Consider the following 27,691-nt stretch of genomic DNA (forward strand, 5'->3'; position numbering starts at 1 on the left):
CTGGTGCTCTCCCCCATGGCGCCCCGCCTGGTTCGCGGGCCTCTCACTGCCGTGGCCTCTCCCGTTGCGGAGCACAGGCTCTGGACGCGCAGGCGCAGCGGCCACGGCTCACGGGCCCAGCCGCTCCGCGGCATGTGGGATCTTCTCGCACCGGGGCACGAACCCGTGTCCCCTGCATCGGCAGGCGGACTCCCAACCACTGCGCCACCAGGGAAGCCCACGCGCCCCGCCTTTTGAGGGTCCTATTTGCTGTGAGGACCGCTGGGGCCATGGTTCCAACACCAAGAGTGAAAGGAAACAGCCCCTCACTTTCCCGGTCTCGGCTCTGCTGCTGACTTCACCTTGATAGAGTTGATTGACTTCAGTAAAATTAAGGGGTTTGAACCAGATCAGTGGTTTTCAACTGGGAACATACTTCTATGTGGCCTGTGTTAACTGAAAAAAAAGGCACAACCTAAAAGTTGACAATTGTGTCTTTTTTTTTTTTTTTTTCGGTACGCGGGCCTCTCACTGTTGTGGCCTCTCCCTTCGCGGAGCACAGGCTTCAGACGTGCAGGCCCAGCGGCCATGGCTCACGGGCCCAGACGCTCCGCGGCATGTGGGACCTTCCGGGACCGGGGCACAAACCCGCATCCCCTGCATCAGCAGGTGGGCTCGCAACCACTGCGCCACCAGGGAAGCCCGACAATTGTGTCTTATTCGGCAGACATACCGTGGACTTCAAGCCCAGGAGACGGGACTCTCAGATCACACTCCGAAGAGGTAACGGGGAAGCTAGGATATATAGGAGTTTTTGCAACAAAGACCAGGTAGTCAGAACTTAAAACAATTACTGTTAATTAAAGAAAACCAGATGTCTCAAGTTAAGGAATTTAGCACTTTTCTCTTTATGGGGAGAGGCAAGAGTCTGGGCTCACTAAAATCATTCCTTTGATATGCACCTTAGCTCTCTAGGGCCAGTAGTCTGTGCGTTCTCATCCTGAGTCTCCTCAGGGTGCACCATTGGGGGTGGCTGCAGTGTCTGTCTGCTAGATTGGCGGGCATCCTGTTTCTATTCTGAGTTCCTTCAGGGCTCACCATCCGGGCAGCGGCTGTAACGTGATAGCTTGGTAGCTGCAACATCCTTTGTTTACTGATATGGCAGGCAACATTTTTTCATTGACACCTGGGTTGTGGTTCCAACTCAGAATGTCCAGGGAAGGGGCCTAGCAGGTACTTTTTCCAAAATTCCACAAGTAACTCTTACGGTCAACATAGCTCATTCATTTTCTGGGGAAGGCCATGGGGCATGCTCGCTGTGAGCTTGGGAGGGGTGGGTGTAGAACCCCATTGCTATATGAAAAACTTGCAGCGTCGTAAAGAAAACCGACTGAAACACTTACACTGCTATATGTCAGGCCCTATTCCAGTCTTTTATTTTTTTTTTTTTTTAGGTAAGCAGTGGATTTATTTAAAGAGAAACAGACTCCACAGGCAGAGTGTGGGCTATCTCAGAAGGAGAGAGCAGCCCCTATTCCAGTCTTAAATCCTTTAATCCTCATGACAACCCTATGAGGATGTCACTGAAACCGGAGGGAAGGGTTCAGGGGACAAGCTTTAAAAGAATGACATAACCCGAGGACACGACATAAACTGATTAGAACAAAATAGGTCCAAGATGGCGGACTAGTCGCCTTCCACTAGACCTTGAGCCTCAGTATATGCTCATCGTAACACATCAGCAAGCTAAACGACACAACCACAGGCACCATTACAGTTCCAAGGCTGACCATAAAGGTCAAAAAGTGGGCGATGGCCCAATTCCTGGAAATCCCCACCCCTTCCCCAAAGTAGCTGGAATATTCCTCCCATTCATTAGCCTATGAAAGTACCCACCCCTATAAAAACCGACAACCCCATACCACGGGCCGCTCTTGCCTCTGAGATGACCCACACTCTGTGGAGTGTGTTTCTCTCTAAATAAAGCCACTTCTTACCTGTCCCTTTGTCTCTCACTGAATTCTTTCTGCCCTGAGACATCAAGAAACTGAGCTTCATTGAGTCCTGAGACCAGATGTGTGATCTCAGTTAAAAGACCGTGGGTTCAAGTCCCAATCTGGGTTTTGGCTGGTTCAAGTCCCAGTCTGAGATACACGGTTTCATAACTACTATTATCCCCATTTGACAGCCAAACAGAGGCACAGAGAATCTCAGTTCCTGCCCAAGGTCCCACAGCTAGTTAGTAGGGAGCTGGGGTGCCTACCCTGGCAGTTTGGCTGCAGACTCTGCTGTCAACCAACTCTTTTTGTTGCTTCCAGTGATAAACCCACTGAATAAGGCCGTGAATAGTGATCCTGCCTATGGCCCATAATTAAAGCAATTATGAGGTTTTTTTTCCTTAGCTGTTTAGTTTTGCAAATTTGTTTTCATCTGCTTTCAAGACCAGGATTCTTGGAGGGCAGGGACTGTCTTGTTATCCCCGGCACCAGCATGGTCAGGCATATGGCAAGTGCTCAAGATATGCTGAGTGAATAAATGAAGGAAGAAAGGAAGACAAGAATGAATGAATGAGTTTGTGAATGACAGGTGCGGGGATAGAAGGAGGCCCAGGATGTCGAGGAAGCCAGGGTAGGACAGCCACTGCCTGGGCAGAGGCAGGAATCAGGCCCAAGAGGGTGGTTCTGTGCCCTGATCAGTCCATACCCAAGGCAGCTAAACAATGTCCTCTGACAGTCTCTGCCCACAGCCCAAGTACTGGTTCCAGCAAAACCCTCTGCCTCTTGGGGCTGCAGCCTCCTCACCGCCCTCCACCCCCACGCCCAGGCTCTGCCTTCCCCTGCAGTAGAAGGAGGCTCCTCCCTGGGTTCCAGGGCTTGTGTATTGGGGGCAGGCAGCCAAGCTCCACTTCTCTGCCTCTCAGCCCTCCCTGATCATCTGACTGGTCACATGAGGCCTGGAGTGGGGTGTGGCTGCTTTTAAGGCCTTTGGCATTTCTTTCAGGAAAAAAACAACAACTAAAAAAACTAAAAACAATGGCTCAACATGCTAAAAAAAAATTTGATTTGCCTCAAATTTGCCTGGGGGAAGGGCATAATCAAAACCACCCAAGGCCCCTGCTTCTGTGGACTCTTTTAGGCATAGTAACAGTTCCCTATCTGAAGGCTAGGCCCCATGCTAAATGCTTTTGGGGCTTGTTCTCCTATAATCCTGCCAACCCTGGGTTTGAGGTACTAGGATGATTTCGCAGGTGAGGAAGAGGAAGTTCAGAGAGGTCAAGGGACTTGCCCAAGGCCACACAATTACGAAGTATCAATTAGATATTAGAGCAAAGATTTTAAACCAAGTTATTTCTTGACTCTGAAGCTTATGATCTCATAGGTATATAACCAGACTCTGCCTTGGACTTGTCTGAGGATGTGTCAATGGCCTTTCAGTAATTATTTAGTGCCTAGAAAACAGGCCAAAGTGACCCACTTTCTACAGAAAAGTTCCAGGTGGATGCTCCACATCTCTCTCTCTCTGACCCCTGCCCCTCTTCCTCTCAATTATTGGACTGGCCAAAAAGTTCGTTCGATCGTATGGAAAAACCCGAACGAACTTTCTGGCCAGTCCAATACAAAATGAGATACCAGGCATGGGATCTTCTATGTCATTTCTAGGAGGAGAAATAGTATGCAGTTTTTGTCAACTTTGTAGTTTTCCATGTAGCTTGACGTGAAGAAATCACGAGCATTTGTCTTTCAAAACAGTGAAGTTATGAAGACATCACTTTAAAAGTACATGTGGAGATTTATTTCTATTGAGCATATATTTACTTTTAGATCCTATTTTGCTCTGCCTGCCAGGAAGCTTGAAGTTGAACTTTGTGCTCAATTTGCACATTGAGTGTTTTACCTTCCTTTTTCCAGGACCTGAAGTCAGAAAGCCTGAGTTTGAATCCTGGCTCCACCATTTACTATCAGGTGGCTTTTTGGCAAGTTAGTTAACCCCTCTATGCCTCAGTTTCTTCATTTATAAAATGGGGGTAAGAAAATTTGCTTCATTGGGTTGTTGCAAGGATCAAATTATGCAGGTTAAGCACTTAGGACAATGCCTAGATCATAGTAAATGTCTATAAATGTTAGCTATTTTGCGATTTTAATAGATTTTTGTTAGCTGGATTTCATTGTCAAGCCATTTTTCAGAGAGGGCTGATGGATCCCTCTTCACCTGCCTCATTGAGTCTCACACTTCATTTACCATCGGCTTCTGGTGTCTTCTACTCCTGACATTATAACATCTCACGGATGTTTTACTTGTATGTAAATACCACTGACTTTTATTTCATCAAATCCTGGATGCCACTGATTATAATCTGTACCATCAATGTGTACCACTTAAGAAAGAAAAAAATTTAAAGACAAGATCGATTTTAAAATACATCCCAATTTCAGAGATGTTCAAATGTGGAGGGATAAAAGTATAGCTTTCAATCCATGAATGGTAAGAATGATCTGATCCTTTATTCCTGACTTGGGCCCTCCCTGGCTGTGAACTGTCGCTGCTCCTTCCATCACATCTGTGTCAGTTGACCTGGATAACTCTTCCACATGGCCCAACGCCACCCTCGTTGCTGGTATTCCCACTGGGCCAGCTCCAGGCAAGCGTGTCTAACCTTGTGCACACAGCTGGTGCGAGGGGCTCAGGTTTCCCCTGGATGTGGTAATTTGTAACCTGACCTGGTGTTGATCTTTAAAGCCAGTAGTTTTAAGGTCGGCTGACTTTTTAAATATATATATAAATTTATTTATTTATTATTTTTATTTTTGGCTGTGTTGGGTCTTCGTTGCTGCACGCAGGCTTTCTCTAGTTGCGGCGAGTGGGGGCTACTCTTCGTTGCAGTGCACGGGCTTCTCATTGCAGTGGCTTCTCTTGTAGCGGAGCATGGGCTCTAGGCACTTGGGCTTCAGTAGTTATGGCACGCAGGCTCTAGAGCTCAGGCTCAGTAGTTGTGGTGCATGGGCTTAGTTGCTCCGTGGCATGTGGGATCTTACCGGACCAGGGCTCGAACCCATGTCCTTGCATTGGCAGGTGGATTCTTAACCACTGCGCCACCAGGGAAGTCCCAAGATCAGCTGACTTTCTCACCTTTAGTGACTGCTTTACTGCTTCCTGCTTTGGCCTGAGTTGGACTGTTCCCATGGGCAATAAAAATGATTTGTTTGAGATAAGTTCATAAGGAGAACAGTGTGGGGAGAAAAACTAACCAATGTCCAGTGTAATTTCCCCAAGCAGTGGGCAAAGCACAGGGCAAAGTACAGGGCTCAACAATCATTTTTCTTGTCTGCGTGGGTTTCAATCACCAAATTTTATTTGGAGTCATTCCTTCTAGTTCATTTTTTCCATGATCCAGGGAAAGGAGGAGTGTGTTGGGAGAAGTTAAGCCTGACCTCCGTGCTAACCCCAGGGGGTTGGCAGCACAGGCAGGGACTAACTTAGGAGTCTGAGGTTGACTGAGTGGGTGCCTTCCCTAAAGTCTAGTGTCTGTTCATGGCCAGTTTGGAGAGAGACAGGGCTCTGGAGGCAGAGTAACAGGAATTTAAATCCTGGATGTTGGGCTTCCCTGGTGGCGCAGTGGTTAAGAATCTGCTGCCAATTTGGGTTCCAGCCCTGGTGCGAGCCCTGGTGCAGGAAGCTCCCACATGCCGCGGAGCAACTAAGCCCGTGCACCACAACTACTGAGCCTGTGCTCTAGAGCCTGTGAGCCACAACTACTGAGCCCGCGTGCTGCAACTACTGAAGCCTGCGTGCCTAGGGCCTGTGCTCTGCAACAAGAGAAGCCACAGCAATGAGAAGCCCGCGCACCGCAACGAAGACCCGACCCGGCCAAAAATAAATAAAATAAATAAATTTATTAAAATAGAATAAATAAATCCTGGATCTCATTTCTTAGCTGTATGACCTTGGGGAGTGAGTTGGTCTCTCTGAACCTCCATAGCTATAAAAAGGGGATAATAATACTTCAGAATCGTTGGGAAGCACCAAGAATAGCAATGAGCACACAGCCAATGCTCAACAAATGGTAGTAACACATGCTGAATGCTTACCGCATACCTGACACTGTGCAGAAAATAAAGCTAAACACCACTCATGGAGGAGAGGCACTATTACAGCATTTTTTAAATTTCAAAACTCCGAAAGCTACACGCTATTAAGCAGTCAAGCCAGCAATCACCCAAGTGTTTCTTGAGTTGATGCCTTAGCCCGCACTTCTGCAAAGTCCTCTGGGCAGCTGGCCCTGGGGTGAGAAACTGGGCCAACCTACCATATGAACATCCTCCTGATCTGAGGCTGGATGCAGCCAAGCCTAGAAGGGCTGAGTCTTCGCCATGTGTTGAACATCATGCCCCAGTGTGAGAGAACTGCTTTCTCCATGCAGCACAGGCTGGATGGGCTGGCGCTCTGCCTCCCATCCCAACTCCCCAACCCGGGGGTACTTCCACGCCTGCTGATCAGGGGCCAGTCTCTCCTTTCCAAGGCACAAACAACCTGCCACTGTGACCCAAATGCCAGCCAGGGGCAGAGCCCTGTGGGAGAACACTGAGAGCCCCCACTAAGTGTGAGGCATTTCTAAATGGGGCACCAACCCCTAAGAAGAAGTAACCAGCAATAGGGCATGTCTGAAAAGCCAAGCAAATGGTGTGGAAATTAAGATGGATGGAAATCAAGAAAGAAAGGGGCAAGACCACTCTGGGCTGGGGTAGCTTGTCTGTGACCACCAGAGAGAGACCGTCTGGCTCATAAATTCACATACCTACAAGATTTGGGCATGTCGTGAAACTGAGTGAAATAGGCTCATGTCATAAAAAATAGGAGGTGGTGGGGACACCTTTGAATTGGTGGCTGCTGACTCTTGCAACACAGTTGGCCCACAGTTCCCGTTTCTAAGCTCAACTGGTATCACTGAAGAGGGAGCTCAAAACCTATAGAATTCATGCCAAATCATCTTAGCAGGGGGGTCTTAGAGGCAAGGAGATTGTTGAGGAATACAAAGACGTGGGTATCTGTATGTTCACCTAGTGCAAATGTGTCTTTATGGTTTCCATTTTATACTAGCCTCATTCCTGGCTCTATTTCATATCATTATCTTTCTCAGGTATCTTTTTTTTTTTTTTTTAAATTTATTTATTTATTTTTTTTCCGGTACGCGGGCCTCTCACTGTTGTGGCCTCTCCCATTGCGGAGCAGGCTCCGGACGCGCAGGCTCAGCGGCCATGGCTCACGGGCCCAGCCGCTCCGCGGCATGTGGGATCTTCCCGGACCGGGGCACGAACCCGCGTCCCCTGCATCGGCAGGCGGATTCTCAACCACTGCGCCACCAGGGAAGCCCTTCTCAGGTATCTTTGAATATTCATCCTTATTTTTTTTTCTGTAAGAACATTTCATTATTAATCAAAAATTGCGAAACTTATACACAAAACTTATTGGCGTCGCCACTTCATCTATCTTCGTTGCAAGTCATTCATCTTATTCCTGACCTACACTTGATTTCTATGGTCCACGCTTTGTTTTTGGAGAACAACTTTTAAAAAGAGCCATTAGTGCTTCAGCCTTATTTAAAACAAAACAACAAAAATCACCATCATCACTGTATTACAGATTTTCCTAAACAAAGTTTAGGGTTTATTTTGAGACCAGAAGAGCAACTTCTCTGTGGTATTACAGGTGGAGAAAGTTCCTAGATTTCTATCGTATCTCTAAAAGAGAAACCACAAGGATAATCATAGTTGCAGTCTCTAAAAAGGAAAATAATGCTGGAGTTCATCAAAATTGAATTAATTCATTTTTCCTTCCCCAATCCTAGCCTCATTCAATCTTTTTTTTTTATTTTCTGAATTCTCAACTGTTAAAATAAACCTTTAAGAATGCCATATCACAACCACACAAAGCTACCCAAACATCTGTAATATAAATAGGTCATTTTATACTTGATTCAGACCAGACATTTTGCTTTTGGCTAAAGGCAAGCTTTACAGAGGAAAGAGCGCGTTGAGATTGCTAACTGATCTTCATTCTTCCCAAACATTTTACCATAAACCGTGGTAATGATGACCTTTCTCCTGGCTGCACTTTACTGTCACTACCAACAGCTCTCATTTCTCAGGGCAAAGGATTTATAATGTTTTAAATATTTATTTTTGGCTTAGTTAGGTCTTAGTTGCGGCACTCAGGATCTTTCGTTGCAGCACGCGGGCTTCTCTCTAGTTGTGGTGCACAGGCTCCAGAGCGCGCCGGGTCCTGGCGGCATGTGGGATCTTAGTTCCCCCACCAGGGATCAAACCCGCGTGCCCTGCATTGGAAGGTGGATTCTTCACCACTCGACCACCAAAAAAACCAGTACTCCAACTGATGCTTTATCTATGATTTTGAAACCGACATACAATAGTAAACCCAAATATCACTCTACTGTAGATTTTTTTTCTTGACAGTAAACCCAAATATCACTCTACTGTAGATTTTTTTCTTGACAGTCTAGGGTTTTTTTTTTTCCTCTTCACTGCGGTGTGCAGGCTTCTCACTGCAGTGGCTTCTCTCGTGGAGCACGGGCTCTAGGCGCACGGGCTTCAGTAGTTGTGGCTTGCAGGCTCTGGAGCACAAGCTCAGTAGTTGTGGCGCATGGGCTTAGTTGCTCTGCGGCATGTGGGACCTTCCCAGACCAGGGCTCGAACTCGTGTTCCCTGCATTGGCAGGTGGATTCTTAACCACTGCAAAACCGGGAAGTCCCTCTACTGTCGATATTGCTTGTGTTTTATCTAAACATTCTGTAGTTAAAATGCATTGACTTAGGTCAGAACTTGGTCAGAATTACTTGGACAAAATGTCACCCACAAGCCATTCCGGTTAATCTGGAGATTGGATTCACCATCTCTATGATTTCTGGCTTATGAGACAATGTTTTACTTCTCATTCTTTATATTTTCTTAACCTTGTATTGGCTGGCCAACAGCCAAGTCCTCTGTACCAGTCAGATGCTGCTTCAACCCATAAGCATGCTACAGTTGCAGTCCAGCCTTTTTTGGTCTTGCTGCCCTGAAGGCAGGGCAAACCAATCAAATCCAAATTTACCTCAATTGCAAGCAGGCAGGGAATTTCAAGGACCTTAAATTTAAGATTTGCCAACCTCAGATCAAGTTACAGGTCATAAAAGTCATTTGAAGTTGTGAAAAGATTGCTTGGCTACTGAGGGTGAGAGGCATTTTCCTATGTTCACAGGCACCCCTATGGGGTCCTAAAACAGGAAATGAAATCTGAACATAAAGGCTCTCTTGTCAGTTCTCCAAATGACATGAGAGAAAGCAGCAGTACCATTTTAAAATCATGTAGCTAGAATCTGACCCATGTTAGTATCCCAATCATGTCTTCCCCACCTTCCTTTGGTCACTCAGTCTAAAGCATTACCATCCTGCTATTACTTCTTCCTGATAGACATACGGAAAATGTAAGCGTGTTTCTACTTATGTTCTGCAATCTTCCTTTCATCTTGCACTATGGTTTTCATGGGGAGATGGCAAGCAATTCTGGCTTTCTCAGAGAACGTTATCTTCCCCAAATGCTATTTTTACCTAATTGGATATGTTGGTTGGAGAGTAAATAATTTAATGGTGCGAAGAGTATTGGTATCTTATTGCTTTGTAAAGTAGATGTATTAAAGTAAAATGAAAAAAAAAAATCACAACACGTTTAAAGATAAGATGCTTTTGTAAAATAATACAGGTGATTCTCAAGAAGTAACTTGGGTAGATTTTCCACTGGCTTTTAAATTTATAACCTGCAACTATATACACCCCAAAAAGGGCAACTTGTAAGAACTTCAAAACAGTTTCTCAGTGGAGAAAAGTCTTCAATGGTACACATGGCTAATAAAAGTTTTCCTCATTTTGCCTCCTCAAAGGGCCCACACCACTAGAGTTTTTTCTTATGGTTACTTTTAGCCAGAAAGGTTTACTATAAGCCTATTAGGTCCCCTAAAAGATCATAATTTTCTTTTGCTCAGTAGTTATTTTAAAGTAAGCATTTCTGCAACAGTTCTCCAAGAACAAACCAAGTAAAAGTGGTAGCATTCATGAAGCATTAACTCTCAAGCAGTGCCCTACAGTTGTGCTATTTCTTCATTACCCTTATTTAATTTGCTTGTGGTGCTTCCAACATATTTAAGAAACATTCGCGATAGTGGTTTTTTTTTTTACAAGTGTTTAATTAAAAAACTCAACAAAAATATATAATCAAGCATTTTACATAATGCATACATTCTTAATATCTGCAGGTAAGATAAATAACAGAAGGCAAAAGCAGATATACTAATTGTATTGCTTCTCTTTGGCAAGTCACCAATATTATCCCCTGCAGAAACATAGGATATGTGTAAAAAATAAACAAAAAGCAAAAAAACCCACCACGGTCTTAAAACAATTGTCCCTTAGTACAAACAACAAAATATTTAGCAATAATGCAGTAGATGGATTTTTCAAATTGACTAAAATTTATTATAATATTTCATTTATACCACAGGGGTTAAAGTAGCAAGCTGCTTTCCAAAATTAAGGCCCACAGCAGTAGTTAGGAAAAAAAAAAAAAAAAAGACACCCTTTTTTCCTGGTTATATCCTGGCTATTTTTCATTTAATAATGTCACATTCAAATTCTACCTCTCAGATGCCACTCCTAAGGAAAACAAAATCCTTCCCTAGACAAAAGCTGTTTTACTTGAAGGTCAGTTGTCTGACCACCCACCAACCAAATACACATTTTGTTATGAGGCATTCAGCTTTCTTAAGTCAGTATTTACCATCTAACTCATTGTCCCAGAATAAAAAAATTCCTTCCACTTTACAGCAAAGATACATATTGTGGCTCTACTGAAGCAATATATACATGTTGGAACTAAAAATCAGAAAAGCAGGGCTTCCCTGGTGGCGCAGTGGTTGAGAATCCGCCTGCCGATGCAGGAGACACGGGTTCGTGCCCTGGTCCGGGAAGATCCCACATGCCGCGGAGCGACTGAGCCCGTGAGCCATGGCCGCTGGGCCTGTGCGTCCGGAGCCTGCGCTCTGCAACGGGAGAGGCCACAACACTGAGAGGCCCGCATACCGCAAAAAAAAAAAAAAAAAAAAAAAAAAAATCAGAAAAGCAAAAGGGTCCATTCAACACGCAGCAGCTTATATCGAAATATATACATTTATGTATATGTTTTCACAGTTACATTTTAGAAAAAAATTTACATTTCATATGTTCAGAAATATTTCTCCTAAGTCTATAAATAATATTTTAAAAGCTCAACTGATCAAAATGCAATACAAGAATGTATCAAATTAAATAAATCTCCTAAACCTTGAAGTCAGTAAAGCTTGAGGTTTGTGTAAAGTGTGTTGTCAGTCCCTAATACTAGGGAAGACAGCATCCTCTAAACACGGTAGGAGAGGAACTCTAAAACTTTGGAAGGAATCGGCAGCTCCTGGACTTCTTGGGTGGGCATCACTCTCCGGATTGACATGCGACATAAATGTTGAAGGCTAGGGACTTGCCTTGGAGTGGCCCAAAAATACACACTTCCATCATGTGTCCTAAACAGAAACAAACAAATCACAAGCTCAGTCACACAAATCCATGTATTTCATCATCCCACAGCTCAAACAACTACCACCGAGGCTGTGAATTAGAGCCACAAACTGCACGTTAAAACCTAATTAAGGAGACCTGCCCAGTGATCTCCCTCTATGACAAAGTAATATTATAAACAGCCCTTATGGAAGATTTACTGACAATAAAATACAGGCTGCTTTGACTAAAAGCCACCTTAAATTGCCTCTTAAAAGAAAACAGAAAAATCACTTACCCAGCAGCTAAAACACTGCCATCAGTAGAAAAGGCACAACAAAGACCATTGCTCAAAGGTGCAACTTGCACTGGATAATCCTCATCAATTCTCCAGAACCTCACCATTCTGGAAAGGAAATAAATCGTACAGTGATTGATTATCTAGTAGGTAAAAGCAACTTTTAAAAGTCACAAAACTCTCTCTCTCTCTCTCTCTCTCTCTCTCTCTCTCTCTCTCTCTCTCTCTCTCTCTCTCTCTCTCTGTGTGTGTCTAGGAAGAGCAGACAACTGATAGTCAGAAACTAGCTGAACAAATAAGAAAACAATGACTGCTGGCAAATAAAGAACTCTCCCCATATGTTTGCTAACATTCTAGAAAGATGGTAATGAGCCACTTTCTGAACTGATGTGACCAAATTGCTTAATGCTATATCCACGCACATTGATAAAAGTATGAGAAAATGGAATGGCTACATCTAGTTTCTCCTTACTAATAAGCAGCACATCTCACTCATGTGACATTTCATCTTTATAGTCTCAGTTTCAGTGGATACAAATGACTCTGTTTTAATCATTTATTTCACTTTGAAAATGTCCTTCTGTTTCAACCTTTATAAGATATTACTAAGAAAATCTGTCAGCTGAGCTAAAAAGCTAATTAAAAATGCACCCAGTTTGCCTAAACCAGTTAACAAACAAAGAACACAGGGAAAGGCACGCATTATCTTTAGTTTACATAAATACTGTTCAGGCCAATATTCTTTAAGACACATCAGCATCTCCCAAGGTCTTGTCTAGAAAAAGGGCCATTAAAACCCAAACTGCAGAAAGGCCATATTTTTCATCCTTAAGAATGTTTTTTATTAAGTAGAAGAATGAAAGGAAATCTTTACAATAATAAATAGTTCAAGCTGTAATTCACACACTTACTTATCATCAGCAAGGCTTGCAACATGCAGTCCGTCATGACTAAACGAGACAGATCGTACCCATCGGTCATTTGCTCCTCCAGCAAATATTGGAGTGGGTGGGGGAAACAGGTGCCTGAGGTCAAAGACATGTTTTCAGTGGAAATGAGAGTCACTTCAAGAAACAAAACTACCCAGGTACAAAGTACATCAGTCTTTGGAATAATGTTTAAAGTGGCCTTAACAAACACAACTGAGAAGACTGAGCAGAGCTAGTCTATCTACTTTAAATGAAGCGATTAAACCTAATTACTAATCTCCTTCTTACAGAGTGGTTTAATACTAAGTCCAACTTTAGTTTTAACTATGTTTCCCCAACACGAAACTCTAAATATAATTACCACTTCTACAGAGTCATGTACTGTTAAGTAACGATAATAAGATCTGTATCAAGAAAGTCAAATTTATTTGTAGAATTTAGATGCATTATTAAAGGGCCTAAATGATACCGAAATTTTAAATTATGACAGACTGTAACTTTAGATTTCACATGTTAATGATTCTAATCATCCCCATGACTTCTTAAAAGCTATACTGATAGTAGAGATGAATTACAGACTAAAATAAATCATGCTGTACCCACCCAAATTCCATCAGAATGTCTCCAGTGTGTGGATCCCAGATATAAACTCGAGTATCATAAGATGCCGTAGCCAGTAATGCTCCATCAGGAGAAAAGTCACAAGCTACAACATCATGGTGATGTCCTTCTAGTTTCTGTATCATGGTATATTTATCCATATTCCAAAGGAACACCTGCAAAAAAAGGCAAATGTTATAGCTTCATTCAGACATGCAGAGGACAAAATGGCACATCTTAAACTAAAACTGCTAAATTTAATTAAGATTACATTAAATTAAACATTATAAATTGTGAATAATTATGAAAGAATATGCTCAGTGTCATAGTCAAAGATTAAAATCAGTTTTTAAGTTAATTAAAGTAAACATGCAAATTCTATTTCAAATGTTTCTGTTAAATGTTAATTTAAAAATAAGCCTAAACACAAAAAAGGCAATGCAATTTAACCACAAAGTTATACTGACATCCATTTATTCCAAAAACTAATTAACTAAAATATACAGAAATAAATAGGGTTAAGTACTACAAACCCCCTTCTTTTTTTTTTTTCCAGAAACTACCAAATTTTTAAAAAATATACAGACAGAAAATATAAGGTTAACAAATTGTTACTCCATTGGCATCTCCCTTTGAGATAATCACTTGTTTACAATAGGCTTGGGTCACCAACGTGAGCCTAGGAAGAGAAACAGATACTGCAAGCAAAGAGAATTTTTCACAGCCAAATGAAATTTCTTTGGCAAACAACAAGGATGTTAAACCACATTACAAAATGAAAATGCTAATTTACGAAAATAATACAATTAACAACATTTCTGTGAATCAAGATTTGCCAATCTTATTTTTCCCAAACCAACCACAATCATTAGTCATTTTAAGTAGAAAACATTTAAATTACTTTAGTACAAGTTCACACATAGTTTTAGATTCTAAAGATCAGTAGTTGTACTGTGCAGAATAGCTCTAAACAGGATTCTAATGTTTACTTCAATCTATTATATTAAACGTGAGCTTGGAGGTTTATTACAATCCTAATAAGACAAACTCTCCTCCTCTTGGAGTAAAGCAATCCTTTTTGCTACGTTTTTCTGCACAGACACAATATATTATTTCCAAAGAAAAATAAATACAAATTTTAAATTGGATCAAAGACTTAAGGTATCTCTAGTATCTCAAAGAATTCCAAAAAATAGCACAGAGAAACCATTTGAAAGCCAACTACATTACATTAAATTGGTTTCACATGTTAGACTCCCAATTCCACCAGACTGGAAGATCAATTACATCGGAGGAGTCAGTTGGTTTCACTGTGGGGAAAATTATTTTTAAAAAGAAAAAAAGAAAGAAAGAAAAGCAGAAAGTGGACATCGACCAGCACCTGTGTACGTACAGTACACCTTGCAGCCGAATGCAAGGTTACTTCATCCTATGGTAAAGGTCGCCCCCAGCCCGGTAGCCAGAGATGCCACTCTTTCTGCCCAGCTAACACCATTGTGCGCCTGTGTGCGAGTGGTGCCAGCATAACCTCAATCACACCAATATTGCTGCCACCACCTGTGACAGGGAAAGCAAGAAGCATATGGAAAACACACAGCCTAAAATCGCAATGTCAACATCTAGCTTTGCTCTTCTTATGATTTTTAAAGAACTGAATATTTTTTTCTAAACTGCCAACATTTGCAACTATCATTTTAACATACTTCTTGGCTAAATAAAATGCATTTTAACCAGCCTCCCACCCCCCCCCCATTAATTCATAGTGTATTGTGATCATCACATGTATTTGGACTTCAATCATTTTCATAAACACCTGAAGCTAATAAGATCTCTTTAACTATAATAACTCAGAGCTGGTAGATAACTAACTAAAAGAGGGTTCATCAATAAGCACAACCCTCTTAAGAGTCACTTTATAATTAATCTGTCTACAGGTATGCTATGCAAGACAGATCATATCAAATCTAGATGAAATTTACTCCAGGACACACATGATTATTATTTTTATTCTTATTAGATTTTTAAGTTACTGTTTTTCAGTTAAATGTCCAGGACCAGCTGGGACTTAAAACTTTTTAAACAGCAAACTGGACCAAAAAAAAAAAAAAAAAAATAGAACAGCAGAGAAGAAAATAATTAGCAAGGGAATGTCTTAACATTTGGACTAGATCTCTTCTATAGCACATAAACTCTCCTAGATCTTAGAAAAAAAATAAAATTGACATACCCCTCATTTTATGAATATCATCTCTAACTAAAACAATCCAATTTCTCACTTTACAATCAATAACTATACTTATTTAATTTCCCTCATGCAAATTCTCCCCCATCATGAAATAACACATTTAAGATATTCAAGACACCGAGCACAGACTTAATAGGTTACTTAGATTTAAAATGATTATGCACACATTATTATAATCCAATTCACAGTAAGTATACAAGAACTTTGACACATACTGCTTTACTGGCTCCCACTGAACACAGCATAGAAGAGTCAGGAGAGAATACACAGCTGTACACCCAGTTCTGATGGCCCCTCAATACTTTCATCATGTTTCCTGAACAAAAGGAAAATACCTGGGTTAACCCTAGAATCTACTTCAAATAAGCAGCATTTCAAAAATGGCAGAATCACAAACTTCTGCGGAGGCAGTGATTAATCTATTACAGGGGTTGGCAATATACAACAGTTGCTTATTTTTGTACCTAAGTTTTACTGGAACACAAGCATGCCCATTGTTTTGACAGTAGAGTGGAGTAACTACTGCAGAGATAGCATGGTCCACAGGTGTAAAATATTCACCATCTGGCCCTTTAAGAAAAGGTCGGCTGATTTACAACTGAAAGTGTGTTGAGAGAGCAAGTTCCATATGATATGCAAAAGAAAATAAAATTTAATTTTCAAATGTTTTAACTATTGGGATCCCTTCACCCCTCAATAGCTGAGCAATCAGAGAATTGATAAATGCAGAAGAGGTGCCACATAGTTTGGTAATAGTATTAGTGTATCATTCTATCAGGCAATGGTTATTACCCATAAGCTGAAACAAGTCTCCAAATCTGAGGGGTTTGTTTTCTACTACATTCAATTTAAGCTATATTTCCCCAAACAAGCCTGTCAACTTCCAGCTTGAGGCTGGTAGAGCACTAGCAGATCTTAATTAAATATATGGTTTTAGTTAAAACTGTAAACTCTTTCATCAGAGGCTAAGAAGGGGGAAGAGATGCTCATCTCAGGTCTTCTCAAACAAGGTAGACTCTCCAAAACTTTGTAAAAGGATCACAATTATCAATGTTTCCGAAAAAGCTAAAACTTGACACTGATATTCCTTTTACTATATTGGAGGGCAAATCTCTTACTTTTTATAATTCTTACTTAAAACTATCCAACTTATTATTATGATTAGTCTTTACATCCTATAAATTCTGGTGTATAAATCATGTTTGAATTTACATTTTATTAATTACTAAGTTATATCTTTTGTTAGGTCAAGATCTACTTAAATCTTCACTAAGCAAATGAAGGAAATTAATAATCCTCCCCAATATAAAGGAAATAAAACACAGACCAGTTCAAATAAAACTGTAAGACTGATCCAGATTTTGTCCTCAAATAGTTGATACAGATATGTGTAGTTAGTTCCTGAGTAATATCAGATTGTTTACTTAGAGTAACTGCTGGCTCCTATTCTGGGTCACATTTATGGTTTTGTTTGATCTGTACAGGGAAAGGGACCAAAGGACTAAGCAGAGAAAAGGAAACTTTGATCATGTCACTTTTAATGTCAAATGCCCCAAGTGTTCGTAATACCTCTCAGTAGTAATATCCAGAAACTAATTCTTTTCCACAGCCTAGAAAGGAAGACATACCATCATCTTTCAGGTCCCACACTCTCAGAGTTTTGTCTCTTGAAGCTGACACCAGGATCAAACTCCCATCTGGAGCAAAAGTTAAATCTCTGACCACTTCAGTATGATCTACCAAGTTAAGGAGGAGTTTTCCTAAATGCAGTGGAAGGCGGGAAAGAGACAATGTTAATAATTTTAATCAGCTTCCATATTAAAAAAATAGGGTTGAGATCACCATTAAAAAAAAAAAAAAGAAATATCTGGGTACCTCCTTAGTTTTACCAAGTGTAAAATGACTTATTTACTAGTGCCTTTACTATTATCTTTAAAGATTCACTATTTACATTGTTTTAAAATGGATTATTTCCAAGGTACCAAAGCCTAAATTAGAAAAATTAAAAGGGAATTCCTGAAATGTGAACAAACTCCTGGATCAAGTCAATTTAATATCAAGAAAATCTACATCATTTAAAAATCTCTGTATAGTATGATTTTAAAATACAAAATCAAAATTTTCCTTTTCTTTTACTTGGCCTAGACTACGAATGGACTGTCAAACTCCCCCAAAGATACATGTTATCCTATAACAGCCTAAATTTTTAAACATAATCTCAATAAAAAAGGTACTTTATTCATCTAATATTATAGTTTTATTTTTCTATGAAAAGCAATGTGCTTACCTTAAATGTTTTCCCAGAATTCAATCAAATTTACTGATTCATTATCCCCACTCAGTGTTAGTATCACTTGCTGTATTCTAATGTACATAGTTTTAATGCTCATTTTAAAAAAATCTTTTAAATTTTGGAGTACATACAATCAGCCAGAAACTATTTTAGGTAGTGAACAACACATTTACTTTTTTAAAATTTATTTTATTTTATTTTGGCTGTGCTGCATGGTTTGCGGGATCTTAGTTTCCTGACCGGGGATTGAACCCATGTCCCCTGCAGTCCTAACCACTGGACCGCCAGCGAATTCCCACAACACATTTACTTTTTTTTTTTTTTTTGGTGGTACGTGGGCCTCTCCCATTGCGGAGCATAGGCTCCAGACACACAGGCTCAGTGGCCATGGCTCACGGGCCCAGCCGCTCCACGGCATATGGGATCTTCCTGGACCAGGGCACGAACCCTTGTCCCCTGCATCGGCAGGCAGATTCTCAACCACTGCGCCACCAGGGAAGCCCCCACATTTACTTTTAATTGCCCAAAGACTTTAACTTCTCAACCTATCTGGTTAAACTTTAGATAAAACGTCATTAAAACTTTCCAGAGGTTAGATAATGATTGTTGAAAACCAGATTTACCTTGAAAGCCTCTAAGCTATCAATCATTGAAAAAGTATATAAGAAAACACCTTGCAATTTGAGTCATAAACTAAATTACCAGTTTATAAGTGATAATTAACTAAACATTCCTTAGACATGCCCTTCCTACTATAATATTCTCTGAAGAGTGATCAAGCAATATGAACTCTATTTTCCTAAATTAAAACTATGAGCTGAAGATGATATTTAGGCCAAATATAAAGATACATTCATAGCATCAATTCTTGCTTCTCTGTGAGTTAAAATCCTCAAATTATGTATTCCTCCAGTGCCTATGAGCTATGCTTGCATCATAAGATAATTAGGTTTGCTTTCAAAACTATGACTCCATACCTGTATATACATCCCATATTTTGATACGCCCATTGTTTAACCCTGTGGCAAGGAGTAGCTGATCTTGTCCAAATCTGAATCGATGCCATTCTATGTTTACACAGCGACTCTGTTTTTCTGGAACTGAAGATCCAAAAGCAAGACTCCAGACTATATCGCCACAGTCTATAATATGTTCACGAGGCTTATTTTTTTGACCACCATCACTGTTTTGTCTTGACAACCTTAAACTGCTTGAATTGGTGATATTCTTGGTGCCATGCAAGAGACTGGGTAGAAAAAAAAGGTCAGATTGAAATCTAGTTATTATTTACTCTGGACTCGTGTGAATACTAAATAATGATAATGATAAGTGTTTGTTAAAATAACTTCAATATTATTATAGTGATGCTGAATAACAACAAGAATCCTTATAGATGGGAAGAGGAAAAGTTGCTACAAGCTACATGGGCATGACCAAATAAATTCAGACTAAAAGAAATCCTCAGTGTCTGAGAAAAAGTTCAACAATAAAGCAATTTATAATTTATTCATTTCAAATTTTCAAATTTGTTTTAATATATCCTCATTGATATAGAAATCCTATCTCAATTAGGACTCCTTTAATTAACCCAAAAGTATAAACAAGCAAAAAACAAAAACAAAAAATTCTGAGAACATTAAGATATTGTGAAGCTGACACCAGAAAACTATCTTAAACCCCATAATTCCCATACATTCTAGACTCAAAGTAATACATAATAAGGACATTAATGACGAAAACCATAAAGGTGAACTAAACACAAAAGCAGGGAAAGATTAAATTTAGTAGATACATTTTAGAAATTGTACTACCAAGGCACAATTAACCTGCCTTTTGATATATGGAAAAGAAAAATTTAAAGACACTGAAGTATCTGAGAAAGTATTCTATAATATATATTAAGGCCAGACAATTCTTCCCACAAATTTTCCAACAAATATATTCAGCTTATGAGTAAAATGCATTTACAACAGTCTTCAAAGGAAAAATCTTAAATATCAAAATAATCTTATTATTCCACACAGAGAAAAAAATAAATTCTACAAACAGATAGATACAAAAAAGAAAACAGTCTTACAAGTTCTTAAGGCACTGGGACCACGGAACAAGCTTTACTGCACGATGTCCTTGTGACCAAGCAAAGTATGAACCATCTGGAGCAAAAGCAACAGTCCAATTTTCACGACCACATTTCTTGTCAAAAGGAGCCGCAGGAGCTAAAAGTTCACCTATAGTACGTGATCTCACTAAAAGGAAAAAAAAAAAAAAAAGGATATCATATATAACCAACAATGAATTTGAGACTGCATCCATATTACTTTGGGATCCACTCAGCTCCACTAAGTATTTCCTTTTTCTATGTAGACAAGGAACAATGAGTTCTGCATTCTACCCTCTGAGCGGCGATGTGTGGTGTGAAGACCCCGTAATGAGAATAAACATCTTTAAGTTTTGATAAAGTGATTTTCCTAAAATTTCCCAAATCAAGAGCTTTTTAAGAAAGTTAAAAAAAAACCAAACTGGTCAAATAACAATAATGTAATGATCAATCAGGGCTAGCAATTACCGAAATCCTGACTTTTGCACTGCCTTATGTTTTCCTCAAATTACTAACATTTAAAATGCAAGATGGGCTTCCCTGGTGGTGCAGTGGTTGAGAGTCTGCCTGCCGATGCAGGGGACACGGGTTCGTGTCCCAGTCCGGGAAGATCCCACATGCCGCAGAGCGGCTGGGCCCGTGAGCCATGGCCGCTGAGCCTGCGTGTCCGGAGCCTGTGCTCCGCAACGGGAGAGGCCACAACAGTGAGAGGCCCGCGTACCGCAAATAAATAAATAAATAAAATGCAAGAAACTGAAGTTGCTCTGCAGGAAAAGTATCTTCCAAAAAGTTTGTAGCTTTCAAAAACCATAAACCACTATAAAATAAAGTTTTATATCATTACTCAAAGGAAGCACTATAGGGGCTTCCCTGGTGGCACAGTGGTTAAGAATCCGCCTGTCATGGGGGGGACAGGGGTTCAATCCCTGGTCCAGGAAGATTCCCACATGCAGCGGAGCAACTTAGCCCATGCACCACAACTACTGAGCCTGTGCTCTAGAGCCCGCGAGCCACGGCTACTGAGCCCATGTGCCACACTGTTGAGGCCTGCGCGGCCTAGAGCCTGTGCTCCGCAACAGGAGAGGTCATCGCAATTAGAAGCTTGCGCACTCCAACGAAGAGTAGCGCACTCCAACGAAGAGTAGCGCACTCCAACGAAGAGTAGCCCCCGCTGGCCACAACTAGAGAAAGCCTGTGAGCAGCAACCAAGACCCAACACAGCCGACGATAAATTAAATTAAAAAAAAAAAAAAAAAAAGGAAGCACTATAAAACGGTCTAGTCAAAATATGAAGTCAAACATGAATATTCTTATCTTTTTCAAGTCACAAACCCCACAAAATCCTCAGAACTAGAAGGAACTTAAAGTTACTTAGTCCAGCCTCCCCAACCAGTGTTTTAAAATGCACTGTATTGGGGACTTCCCTGGCGGTCCAGTGGTTATGACTCTGTGCTTCCACTGCAGGGGGCATGGGTTCAATTGCTGGTGGAGGAACTAACATCCCGCATGCTGCTCGGTGCCACCAAATTTAAAAAATGCATTGTTATTTGTGATTCTCAAATAGTGGTCCTCAAGCATCTTCCTAATGGGCCACAAACTGACTCCAAAATGGAAGTAATTCTTTTGGTTTTTAGGACAAAAAAAAAGAACAAGTTCATATATTTTAAATTTAGTTGCCAGACTTAAACTTAGCATTCATAACTAAAACTGGCATATTTGGGACTTCCCTGGTGATGCAGTGGTTAGGAATCCACCTGCCAATGCAGGGGACACAGGTTCAAGCCCTGGCCTGGGAAGATCCCACATGCCGTGGAGCAACTAAGCCTGCAAGCCACAACTACTGAACCTGCATGCCACAACTACTGAGCCTGCGCTGTAGAGCCTGCGAGCCACAGCTACTGAAGCCTGCGCGCCTAGAGCCTGTGCTCCGCAACAACAGAAGCCACCGCAATGAAGAAGCCCGCACACCGCAACGAACAGTAGCAGCCAAAAATAATAAATAAATTTACTTTTAAAATAAAATCAAAAAATTAAACTGGCATATGAGTGTACAGAGAATTTTTCTTCTTCCTTTAACAAAGATAATCAACAAATTCCTATTGTACATGTGCAAATGCAAACGTAGCTGCTATTTCCTCAATACTGGAAAAGGATGTTTTTGTTTTTGTTTTGTGTGTGGCTGCGTTGGGTCGTCATTGCTGCGCATGGGCTTTCTCTAGTTGCGGCAAGCAGGGGCTACTCTTCGATGCAGTGCGCGGGCTTCTCCTTGTGGTGGCTTCTCTTGTTGCAGAGCACAGGCTCTAGCGCGCGCGCTTCAGTAGTTGTGGCTCGTGGGCCCTAGAGCAGACTTGGTAGCTGTGGCTCACGGGCTTAGTTTCTCCGCGGCATGTGGGATCTTCCAGGACCAGGGCTCGAACCGGTGTCCCTTGCATTGGCAGGTGGATTCTTAACCACTGCGCTACCAGGGAAAGGATCTTAATCAGTCTATCACCACTGCTGTCTTGGGTCTGTCTTGATTTCAAATTTTGCTACTCTTCCTTTTTAGTTATAAGTCACCTTCAGTTTAGTTTCCCTATTATCTATTTTGTGATCTGTTGCGTGTTCAACTCTATGGTCTATTTTTATGTTTTGGGCTTAAAGTTTCCAACAACTAAACATCAATATATTCTATGTACTGTAGTTCAAATGAGAACCACATATACTCCTATTGCAAGAGCAGATATATATACACAAACCCAAAAAATGTATTCATTCAGTGACACTTCCAGGCTCCACGTGTGCTCCACCAACAGGGAGTGTAGCACCTAGCATGTGACAGGGGCTCAGAAAATATTTATTGGACGAATATGAAAGCACATGTATAAGCTCCCATTCTTTTTTTTTTTTTTTTTTTTTTTTTTTTTTGCGATACGCGGGCCTCTCACTGTTGTGGCCTCGCCCGTTGCGGAACCAGCTCCGGACGCGCAGGCTCAGTGGCCATAGGTCACGGGGCCTAGCTGCTCCGCGGCATGCGGGATCTGATCTTCCCGAACGGGGGCACGAGCCCGTGTCCCCTGCATTGGCAGGCGGACTCTCAATCACTGCGCCACCAGGGAAGCCCTAAGCTCCCATTCTTAAGCGATTTAAATATTTCCTTGGGACTTCCCCGGTGGCACAGTGGATAAGACTCTGTGCTCCTAGGGTTCGATCCTTGGTCAGGGAACTAGATCCCACGCGCATGCGGCAACTAAGAGTTCGCATGCCACAACTAAGGAGCTGGCGAGCCGCAACTAAGGAGCCTGCCTGCTGCAACTAAGACCTGGTGTAATCAAATAAATAAAATAAAAATAAATAAATATTTAAAACAATAATAAATAAATAAATATTTACTTGCCCAGTTCTTTGATACATTAACAATGAGATTATGGTTTAAAAAGTAAAACAAAGCAAAACTGAAGTCTGTTTTCCTATGATATTCATAAATATAAATATGCATCTATTTTGGCACAGCTGAAATTATCAGAAAATTTCCTTTTGATGACTCAAAATCTTCCTCCGTGACACTCCACCCACTCAGTACTGGGTATGATCTAAAAGAATAAGCCTGATCCTGCTCTCACATGATATTCATAAATAGAAGACGGCCACGACATCAGCAACTAAATCTTTTCACCAGGATAAAATCTGGTGAGTTTTCAATCGTCCCTTACATTACATGGTTTCAAGTCCATTCTCCACCTACACCTTCATGCTTTTCTGAATAAACTCCAGTTAGTAATGGTCCTCAAAAAAGTGGAACTTTTTCAACCAAACATAATACTTCAAGTGTGGTTTAATCAAAGCAGAACCCCCCACCTACCCCTGCCCCACTTGTATCACATGACTTTAATACAAAATTCACAAACCGGTGACACTCTTATGCCTGTAGAATGATTTTTTAAATATACAAATGAGGGAGTTCCCTGGTGGCCTAGTGGTTAGGATTCTGGGATTCTGGGCTTTCACTACCGAGGCCCCGGGTTCAATCCCTGGTTGGGGAACTAGAATCCCACAAGCCGCACGGCGCAGCCAAAAAAAACAAAACAAAAACAAAAATACTCACATACAAATGATTTTTGAAAGGGCTTGCTGCCCCATGTCCCCTATATTCCTCCAAGCCCACAGTCTTTCATTTATGTGCCTGGTCCCTGAATTTGCAACCAATGCCTAAATCTTTTTTTTTTTTTAAAACATGGGTTTCTATAACCACATCTATCTTTTAAAATCCACAAATTTTAGGAGAAAAAGAAAATCAAAGTTCACAAATAAGGGAAGCAAGTTTTAAAATTCAACTGAAAAATGCAAGCATTATCTTAAAAAGAGAAAGCCCCTGATTAAACTAGATGAGTATACTTATATAACTTCCATCTCAAAAAATAGAGGACTGGCCCTTGCATTCAACTTCAAAAACATCTGGTAAATTAGACTAGAACTCATTTCTCCTTTAGCAAGCATAAGCAAGACTAACTTTCCTACAGAAGACTCATTTTTAAAAATCCGTATTCTAGGATCACTCTGTATTTTTCTTCTTTCACCTTGACCACAATCACAAAACTCCTCTTGTGTAAAGGGTGGTAATAAATTAACTAAAAAACTGGTTCAGATAACACATACCATGAAATAATAAGCTAATCTACTCTCGAATATATATATATATATTTCAAGAAATAGGGCCACCCTAAAAAAATACTGCCAAATAAATACAAACAAGTACTGAACTAATAATTACCTTGTGTTTGCTTGTTAACGGGCATATAAAATGATCACTGCATTATAATCAAATAATTTAAACACTCATTTAAATACTTATTGGTACACTATTATAAACTAGCACAAGGTTTATAATGAAGAAAAAATTTTAATTAAACCTTTATATACTACCTGTAACTGTTGAATGTTAGTATCCTAAGATACTATGATTTAATGATCTTGTATAAGGGAAAAGCTGCCTGCCATGGGAACTTGGCCATTAGATACAACACCACATTATTAATATCCGCACAGTAGTAACACATCATCTGAGTCACTGCTCAACCAAGCAAACCAGATTCAGCTCCTTCTTCACATTCCTCCCTGCAATTTCATAACTAGAAAGGGAGGATCTGTGGCAGAACCTTGTGAAAGAGGGCACTAGCTCTAGGCAATAACTCCCTGTCACAGAGACTTCTTTAATCATTCGTGGAATCTTGCCTTCTCTTTCAGTACTTACTTGAGAAACCAAACAGCTATAATTAATACCCAAGAAAAAATGTTAGTCCTTACTGATAGATACAAAGCAAGGCAGAGATATTAGTGTTTAACTTTGTATTCAAATGATATTTTAAAAAAAGAAACAAAGAAACAAAAACCTGGGGTTTAAAAAAAAACTTACAAAAGGCCAAAGTTCTTTTAAATATAGCAACTTTATACTATATAGTAACTTTATATAGTTATATAGTAACTTTATATTATATCCAGGAAATAACAGACAAATATGCAAAAAAAATTTTTTTTATTAAAATAGCTATTTAGTGCATGGTTCTACCTTATGCAGGTATGCTAAGAACCTCTATCCATCCCTTAGAAGAGAGTATTGGAAAGTTTTCAAAATGATTCATCAAGATGAAATAAAATACAGATAAATGAAAGGCAGATCACTCATCTGCAATACTGCTGTGAGTAGGAAAAAAAATAGCACTGAATTGAGCATAAGAACTTTTGAGTTTTATGTTCCACAGTTAAAATAAAAATTGGACATGAATTTTGTTTTCACTGTATGTTTAAAATAGTCATTAAAACCAGGGTTAAAGTCCCCTCCTAACCTGCCATTCAACCTTATCTCTAAGAGAACAAAAGTCCAGAACTCTAACTCATAGCTGTCTCTAGGTATAAAAATTCACCCACATACAGGATACAGGGCCTTTTGGATACTAGAGCTTCTCCCTTTCTCTAGAAAACCTCCTCCAAGGACTCAATAAAGGCACACGTTTAGTTCAAGAACAAGAAAATGCAAAGGCTCTCTGCTCAGTAGCTACCTCCAATTTTCATTTAATTAACACACAGTATTGGGCTCTGGGGAGGTATGAGGAGATGCTAAATCTATTTTATTTTTTTTTTAAATAAAAACTGTCTATCTACCTACCTATCTATATTTTTTTTTGTCCATGCCACGCGGCTTGCGGGACCTTAGGTTCCCCGACCAGGGATCCAACCCGGGCACCCACAGTGAAAGCGCCCAGTCCTCACCACTGCTCCGCCAGGGAAGTCCCAAGAACTGTATGTATTTAAATAAGGTGTATAACATCACTTGATAAGTTCAGGGTTTACAAGCATAGCGATCAATGCACAGCACCCGCAACTCGCCCCAAAGTTGTTCCAGTTATAGTACCTTGAGAGAGGATTTAAATAATGTGAGGTGCTTTCTACTGAGTCAGTGGGTAGGTCCTGACGCAGGACCTTCAACATCTATTGGCCTGTCTTCTGCTTGGCAGGGCTGGCCACTAAGCCAGTTTCTAGACAGACTTTTCAAGAGTCTGCTCTTCTGTAGATCAGCTTTTCTCCGGTCACTCCACCCAACCACCCTGCTCCTCCCTGCTCCTCTGAGTGAGAGATAACTGAGTCTCCTCCCCAGAGCCGCTGCCTTTCTTAACGCCATGCCAGTTTTAAAAATACTGCTTTTTCCAGGCTGATGGCACTTCTTCGGCTGCATTTCTCCTTATAATTGTTGGTATACACGAAGACCCATCCTTTCATAACAGCTCAGATCACACAAGTTTACTTTTCCCCACCGGAAACTTTTTTAAGAGTCCTGGAGACTTGCCCAGCCCTCCCCTGCCCACTCGACGCCCCAGCCCCTTAGCCAGAAGAAATCCGGAAGAATAGCCCTGCGCGGACCTCCGATGAGAAAACTGGGGGTGGGAGGGTGGTCCCCGGGGAAGCGTGTCCATCTCCGGCCACACAATCATTACAACCCTCGCCACTCGGCGCCCAGGTTCTCTTTGCCTCTAATATCCGCGAACCGCCTGCCTCCGTGCCAGGCGCACAGCAGGCGCCGCATCAATGCAGATCCCATTTACCCTCGGCGACACCTACTCGCAGGGCCGCTTCCTTTCTATTCGCTCCAGGGCTTGGCCCCGGCTCACTGTTCTTCCTCAGACTCAGAGACGCTTCCTCCCGAGCCTCTGCCTCTCCGCAGCCCCCGCGCGCTCACCAGCAACCCTCACCCATCGTCCCATTCCTCACCGATCTCTTTCTCGTTGACCCTCGGGGGAAAGCTGGCCATCTATGGGGCACCGTCTGATTCCGGGGGCGCGATGCGGACGCAACGACAGAGAAGGGAAAGGCGAGCGCCGAGGGGCGTGACGCGGGCTGGGTCCCTCCCGGTCCCGGGGACGGAGGGGAGGGGCGGGGCGGTCGCGGCGGCTTCTGCCGACTGCCCCGGGAAAGCTCCGGGAGGCCTCGGACCAAACTACGGAGTCAAACACAGACAATAGATGCTGTTCCCTTCCTCACCCCTACGGACCAAGACGCCTCCTTCCTCACAACCGACTGCAAACGAGACACTGGAGACAAAATGGCGCGTGCCGCGGGGGATAGCAGGGCAGCGGGGGCGGTGCCTCGTGACGTCACAGAGCGATGGCCAGCCTCCCGACGTTCGGGACGTGACGGCCTCGGCTCGG

At 41.4% G+C, this 27,691-nt stretch overlaps 1 protein-coding gene across 2 annotated transcripts; it reads right to left on the reverse strand.

The window, feature by feature from the left end:
- Positions 1 to 11,146: 11,146 nt before the first annotated feature.
- WSB1 (WD repeat and SOCS box containing 1) lies at positions 11,147 to 27,626 on the reverse strand. Of its 2 annotated transcripts, XM_059047881.2 has the most exons (9): positions 27,255 to 27,626; positions 19,995 to 20,163; positions 18,895 to 19,163; positions 17,253 to 17,384; positions 15,840 to 15,940; positions 13,383 to 13,555; positions 12,762 to 12,875; positions 11,851 to 11,958; positions 11,147 to 11,578 (listed from the first exon to the last, which is right to left on the reverse strand). In XM_059047881.2, exons 1-9 carry the CDS (start codon positions 27,292 to 27,294, stop codon positions 11,419 to 11,421), a joined length of 1,266 nt encoding a protein of 421 aa, XP_058903864.1. In that variant the 5' UTR covers positions 27,295 to 27,626; the 3' UTR covers positions 11,147 to 11,418. The 2 variants fall into 2 exon arrangements, with proteins under 2 accessions (XP_058903864.1, XP_066878263.1); XM_067022162.1 differs by lacking the exons at positions 11,147 to 11,578; positions 11,851 to 11,958; positions 12,762 to 12,875; positions 13,383 to 13,555 and adding an exon at positions 13,837 to 14,936.
- Positions 27,627 to 27,691: the final 65 nt, after the last annotated feature.

This window comes from Kogia breviceps, chromosome 19 (genome assembly GCF_026419965.1).
Source record: "Kogia breviceps isolate mKogBre1 chromosome 19, mKogBre1 haplotype 1, whole genome shotgun sequence".
In the NCBI taxonomy this organism is placed as follows: Eukaryota; Metazoa; Chordata; class Mammalia; order Artiodactyla; family Physeteridae; genus Kogia; species Kogia breviceps.